The 6987-nt window shown below is 39.7% G+C and overlaps 1 protein-coding gene across 1 annotated transcript; it reads left to right on the top strand.

Moving 5' to 3' along the window:
* Positions 1-53: 53 nt before the first annotated feature.
* LOC108360748 (uncharacterized protein K02A2.6-like) lies at positions 54-2988 on the top strand (the record flags this gene model as incomplete). Its single annotated transcript, XM_017613168.1, has 3 exons — positions 54-2060; positions 2112-2320; positions 2678-2988. Coding segments are annotated over exons 1-3 (2527 nt in total), but the record flags the coding sequence as incomplete, so codon positions are not given.
* Between the last annotated feature and the right edge of the window lie 3999 nt (positions 2989-6987).

Here is a 6987-nt window from a genome sequence, read left to right on the forward strand (position 1 = left end):
AGAAAAAAAAAAATAAAAATTGAAATAAAAGGTAAAGAATATTAATATTGATAATGCCTGGAGGCGGTCCAAATGAAAGCAGAGGGGCGAATGATAGTTTTATTTTGTCTGCTGCGGCCACAACCATACGTGAATTTAGACCAAACACCGATAATTGGCGAAATTGGCGCGAGTTGCTGGACTCACATTTTGTAGAAGCAGCAACGAAAACTTATGCGGATTTATGCAAATTGCTGGAGCGGCATTATTCTCCTCCGGTTATCGTATTTCGAGAGCGGCGCTCGTTTTTCGACGCCCGGAAAACTGAAGGGGAGTCGGTCTCTAAATGGTTCGCACGCGTAAAAAGATTGGCAATGGAGTGCAAGTTTGGCAACCAGTTGGAGCAATTTGTTCTTAACAAATTTGTCACGGGATGCGATGGTAAAGTGTTTGAACGATTGTGCGAAGAGGAAGAAGATTTGACCCTGGAAAAAGCGTTGAAAAAGGCGATGGCAACTGAGACAAAGTATAATACCCAGCAAACGCAACGAGAAAGTGAGGTTAATAACGTAAGTCACCGAAAACGTGAATATAAAAAAGGTAGCGCTCAGGCATCCAGCAGCAACAACAATAGAAATGTGACGAAAGATGAGGACACCGGTGCGAAGAAAACGTCAGAAAAAAACAACAAGGCAAAAAAAAAGTGCAGTCATTGCGGATGGAAGACACATGCTAATGAAAAGTGCAAGTATCGCAACAGCACCTGTCATAAGTGTAGCAAGGTAGGCCACTTAGCAAGTGTGTGCACAAACGGAGGTATCAATTTCATAGAGTTATCAAATAATTCAAATCATTTTAATTGTAAAGACATGTCAAATAGTTGTGAACTAATGGATTCTTCAGTTTGTAGTGTTAGTGATAGGCACCAAGCGTCTTCATCGCCATTCGCAGTCACCGTGGAGGTGAATAGAATTCCTTTGGGCTTTATTTTAGATACCGGTGCCGCTTGTTCGTTAATGCCGAAAGCAACTTTCGATAATTATTTTAATGTTAAAGCGCTACAGCCGTGTGCGGACAAGTTGTTCGCATATAATGGGGGTCACATCGACGTTGGTGGGGAATTTTTAGCAAGTGTTAAATTTAAGAGCCAAAATCATGAGGTGCGTTTTGAAGTTACACACGAGTGTGGTCCTCCGGTTTTAGGTCGCGATTTTATGGCGGTATTCGGCATAGGTCTGACACAAATTAACATGGTCTTTGAGTTTAGTGAACTAACTGCTAACATAAAAAGGCAATTTAGCGACGTTTTTCGTGGCGATTTAGGAGCTTACAATGTGGCAAAGGTTAAATTACAGGTCATGGAAGGTGTAGAGCCCGTTTTTTGTAAACCAAGGCCAGTTCCAATAGCCTGGCGTAGTGAGGTCGAAAGACAACTTAATGATTTGGTAGAGAAAGGAGTTTTAGTTCCAATGGAAAATTCGGATTGGGGTACACCATTGGTGCCAGTTGTCAAAGCGAATGGAGGGCTCCGCATTTGCGGAGATTATAAGTCAACGATTAATAAACATTTAGTTGATGTAAATTATCCCCTTCCTAGGATTGAAGAGTTGTTTGCGTCGTTACAAGGGCAGCTATTCACAAAGTTAGATTTGTCGAATGCCTACAATCAGCTTGTTTTGGAAGAATCGTCGCAACAGTTGTGTGCCTGGAGTACGCATATGGGGATTTTCAAATTGACTCGATTACCTTTTGGGGTTAAGCCGGCTGCAGCTATTTTTCAGAGGACTATTGAAAATATGTTGCGCGGTATACCTAACGTTGTAAACTACTTAGACGACATCGTTATAACTGGCTCCAATTTAAACGACCATGTTAAATCCATAGAATCGGTTTTGGTAAAGCTACAAACGGTAGGGTTAAGATTGAACGTGGATAAATGCGAATTTTTCAAAGAAAGTATTTCGTATCTAGGATTCAACATTGATCGTAATGGGCTAAGTAAAAACAAAGATAGAATCGCTGCTGTGCTAGATGCCCCAGTCCCTCGAAATGTAGCTGAGGTTAGAGCTTTTGTGGGTATGGTAAATTATTATTCTAGATTTATCTGCAATTTTGCTCACAAAATGTCTCAGTTGTACGAATTGTTAAAAAAGAATGTCGAATTTGAGTGGTCTAAATCGTGTCAGGGGGCGTACGATCAATTGAAAAAGGGCATAACATCGGATCAAGTTCTAGCCCACTTCAATCCAAAAATTCCAATCGTACTATCGACTGATGCTTCGAATGTAGCCGTATCTGGAGTACTATGTCATTCGTTGGCAAACGGGCTTCGGCCTGTTGCGTTTGTTTCCCGCGCCTTATCACGCGCAGAAAGGAATTATAGCACCATTCAGAAAGAGGCACTCGCGGTTATATTTAGCGTAACGAAGCTTAGGCAGTACTTACTAGGAAATAGGTTAGTTTTGCAAACCGACCACAAGCCACTGCTTACTATTTTCGGCGAACATAAAGGTTTGCCCGTAATGGCGGCTGCTCGAATGCAGAGATGGGCATACATATTGTCCGGCTTTAATTATGAGATTCGGTATATTAATGGTTCTTCAAATTTTGCGGACCATTTGTCTAGGTTGCCGCAAACAGACACCATTTCAGAGGGCAGCGAATACGATTATATAAATTTTATTACATCCGATAACAGATTGAACCTGAATTTCAGGGATATAGCGAGGGCAACCAAGCAAGACCCGGTATTGTCCAAACTCATGGTAGCAATACAAAATGGAACCGTAGGATCCTTGGAGGGCCAGGACTATGTGCCATATAAGTGTAGAGAGAATGAGCTGTCGGTGGACTACGATTGCATTTTGTGGGGGTACAGGGTAGTAATTCCTAATAAGTTGCGCGAAAGGGTTTTAAAAGTATTGCATCGCTCGCACTTCGGTATTGTTAAAACCAAGGCTCTAGCGCGCTCGTACGTTTGGTGGCCAAAGCTGGATCAGTGTATAGAGGGTATGATTTCAAATTGTTTGCCTTGCAAATACACACGAGATAGTCCGGAAAAGAGTCCTTTGGTTCCCTGGGTACCTACCGATTATCCATGGTCTCGAATCCACGTTGATTTTGCTGGGCCGTATAGAAATTTTTATTTTTTTATAGTCATCGATTCGCACTCTAAGTGGGCCGAGGTGTTTAAAACAAAGACCATTTCAGCGGAGTTTACCGTCAATAAATTACGTGAGGTATTTGCTCGATTCGGCTTGGTTGACGTTTTGGTAAGTGATAACGGGTCCCAATTTACATCTTCCGAATTCAAGCAGTTTTTGTTAGAAAATCGGATTAAACATTGTTTAACGGCACCAGGTTGCCCGGCGACGAACGGGCAGGCCGAAAATTTTGTTAAGACGTTTAAAAAATCCATGCAGGCGTGCTTAAATGGGGCTGAGCAGAGAAATTTGCAAGAAGTCCTGGATACCTTTCTGTTAGATTACCGGTGCACAAAGCATTGCACTACCGGAGAATCGCCAGCAAAGTTATTGTTAGGCAGGGAGCTTAAGGCACATTTTAGCTTATTTAGACCGCCACTCGCGAAAGACATAATTTCGGATAAGCAATCATCCAACGTTAAGAATCACAAAGGAAACAGACAAGTTAGCTTTAAAGATGGGGCAAACGTTTTTGTCAGGGATTACTCTAACCCTAAAAAAGATAGTTGGGAGGAAGCAACGGTCGATAAGCGCATCGGATCTCAAACGTATAGATGTATTCTAACTAGAAATAGTAAGCCAATTAAGAGGCACGTAGACCAAATAATTTCTGGTGCTACGAACCAAGAGATAAACCCTGATTTAAAAGAAAATAATGAACAAGAAGGGGTAGAATTAGCTGATACCCCGGAGAATTCGACTCCACAGCCTCCGCTAAGTGCGGATGGAGATGGAGACGCTGTTGATCAAGAGCAAATTGATTTAAAAAGAAGTTTACGCAACAAAAGGCGTGTTAATTACAAAGAATAATTATGGAATATATACTTGAAACTTTAAAACTTTGAAACTTTAAAACTTTGAAACTTTGAAACTTTAAAACTTTGAAACTTTAAAACTTTGAAACTTCAAAACTTTGAATACTTATTTTCTTATTGTACTTTTAAGCTTGAGGAGGGAGTTGTGGCATCTCTGTACCAATAAGTCATAGCCACGGCGACCCCTGTAGGTTAAGTTGTAAAGCTAAAATGTAATGTCAAAAGGAATGAATAAATAATGGCACTTCGCATACAACCAGCATCTCGTATACATTGCAGTAAGAAATATGTATGTACCTACGTCCAGATACAAGTAACCAGTCATTTAAGTACAAGAGGTGTGGAGTGACCTATGCCACTTTCAAAATACACGGCTCAATTTTGTGTTTTCTTATTTTTTAAAAGATTATATAATTCGTATACTACCGGTTGGATGCTTGTAGGTCATATAGCATGAACTTTGAGGGGTCATACGTCGGTGAAACGTGTTTAATTTAACCCTATTTGATGTGTACCCAAATCCCTTCTCCACAACCAAAATTCTGTGTCCGCCTCTGATGCGATATTGAAAAATAAGTGGTAAAAATCAGCAGACATTTCCCAAAAATAAGAACATTTGCGTACTGAATTGGGAATTGAAAATTTTCAGTACAGCGAGTACAAATTCAGTACCTACTGTGCTTCCCAGATCAGCACGTCTGGCAACCGTACCCATATTTAAATAATGCAGTTTAAATATTGGATCCTTACATATCTCTCTCAGACGTAAAACCGATATGATGACGAATACGACTTTTCGATGCACATACATACATACATATGTGACGTAATGTGTCACAACTATGGGCTTTATCATATTTTTACCTATATCATAAAAGCTCGGCTTGACTCAGAGAAACCATTATGATATTCGGAATCAGGATAAACTGCTACGATAGAAAAGCTACACAGGTCAATAGTACTGATCTACAACAGCAAACCCCTAAAAGGGTTTTCCAAAGTTAGCTCGCTTTCTAAAAATATTGACGTTCAAAATTTGGCCTTTGCATTTAAAAAAAATAAAATTTTAATTACACAATTTATTCATATTCATTGTCTGATACAACGTAATCATCAAGTAGGAAGAGCAAGCTAATGGTACAGCTCGCCTTGTTCGTCTGATTCTGTTGGTAACTGTTGGCTGAATTGTTGTAAATGATGATGCAAAAAGTAGGGTTACCAGATGTAATAAGTAGCCATAGTGAGTGAACGTACCCATCGATTAATTCAAGTTTTACCACAGCTGGCAATCATGTTGTTCAAGCAATAAATACAAAGCCACCTGGCACCCCTGTTTTTCAATATATCCTGTGAAGAGAATTGAATACGAATAAAAGACATTTTTAATTACTCGCAGAATTATTCTTTAATTTAACAGTAATCACCAGATAGTGTTACATGGTGTCTGAAGTGGGATTAAAATCACTAAAGCGACGACAATCACCAAAGTAAAAGAAAAACTTGCGAAATTAGCGTGCAAGACTATTTAAACTCTGACGCACTAGAAATACATGTGAGGTAAATTAGTCAATCGGATAATTTTAGTGGAATCGTGGGCCATCGAACAAAAGGGCTGGTCGTCAACAATTATTGAAGCCAGTCGTTGTACAAACCGATGTATCGAAAGATGGATGGGGTTGTGTGTTGACACAAAATGGGCACCCCGTAGCGTACGCCTCTCGCACGCTTAGTAAAACTGAGGAAAGGTGGGCTCAGATCGAAAAAGAGCTATTAGCCATCGTGTTCGCGTGTCAAAAATTTCACTATTTTTTGTGCGGTCGTGAATTTACAGTCGAGACTGATCACAAGCCCCTAGAAACATTGGTCAAACGCGATATTAATGATGTTACAGCGAGACTGCAAAGGATATTCATGTCGCTGCTAAAATATCCAAAGATGACTGTAGTTTACAAACCTGGAAAGGAGATACTCGTTGCTGACTGTTTATCACGTGCCCAGTTACCGGACTGTGATGAAATAAAAGAATTAGATGGCGTCATTCATACAGTTATAAAGTGTGCGTGCTTATCGGAACACAATTATAAAACTTATCAGTCGTCGCTTGAACGTGATGAGAGGTATTCGAGAACTTGTAAATATGTTGAGAACCATTGGCCGAATTATCATAAACTAGACGATCTGAGCAGGGTATTTATCAATTTAAATCGGAACTTCATTTTGAAAATGGACTGCTTTTTAGAAATTATATATTAGTGATTCCGACGGAATTGCAAGGCAAAATCAGCAAGTGGTTGCACGCTCCTCATTTAGGTATTGAAAAAACACTAGCTCGAGCAAGAATGTATTATTATTGGCCAAATATGAACAGTTAGATTACGGAAATGGTCACATCGTGTTCGGTCTCTGAAAAATTTACTCGTAATCAGCAAAAATAAATACTTGTGCAAGAGGAAAACCCCAAATACCATTTTCATATAATCTCCATGGACCTTTTCGAATGTGCTGGCCAGGATTTCCTGTCTATTACTGACGCATATTCAGGGCTCGTTATTGTTGAAAAACTGACAAATAAAACATCGGGACGTATTGGAAAACTAAAACCAAATTTCAATAAACTAGGATACCCTACAATAGTCAAATGTGATAATACTCCATTCGTGTCAGGGGAATTTCATAAATTTGCTAGTAGCCATAACATTGTTATGAGGTTCTCAAGTCCTCGATACCCTCAGAGCAATGGATTGGCGGAAAAGGGCGTTGCGATTGCGAAAAATATTCTTAAGAGGTGTTTTGAGGCTAACGAAACAAAACAATATCAGTACCGAATTCTCGAATATAATACCACACCAGTGGCAAGCATACAACTGGCCCCGCTGCAATCGGAACGCAAAAGCATTGCCAGTACTGAAAAAGAGTGATGGGGTAATATTTAGAAAGGATAATAAGAAATGGATGTACGGTAAAATTTGTGAAAATATTAACAATTGATC

Source organism: Rhagoletis zephyria, unplaced genomic scaffold (genome assembly GCF_001687245.7).
Source record: "Rhagoletis zephyria isolate East Lansing unplaced genomic scaffold, Rhagoletis_zephyria_1.1 Rzeph_scaffold_00620, whole genome shotgun sequence".
NCBI classification, from domain to species: Eukaryota; Metazoa; Arthropoda; class Insecta; order Diptera; family Tephritidae; genus Rhagoletis; species Rhagoletis zephyria.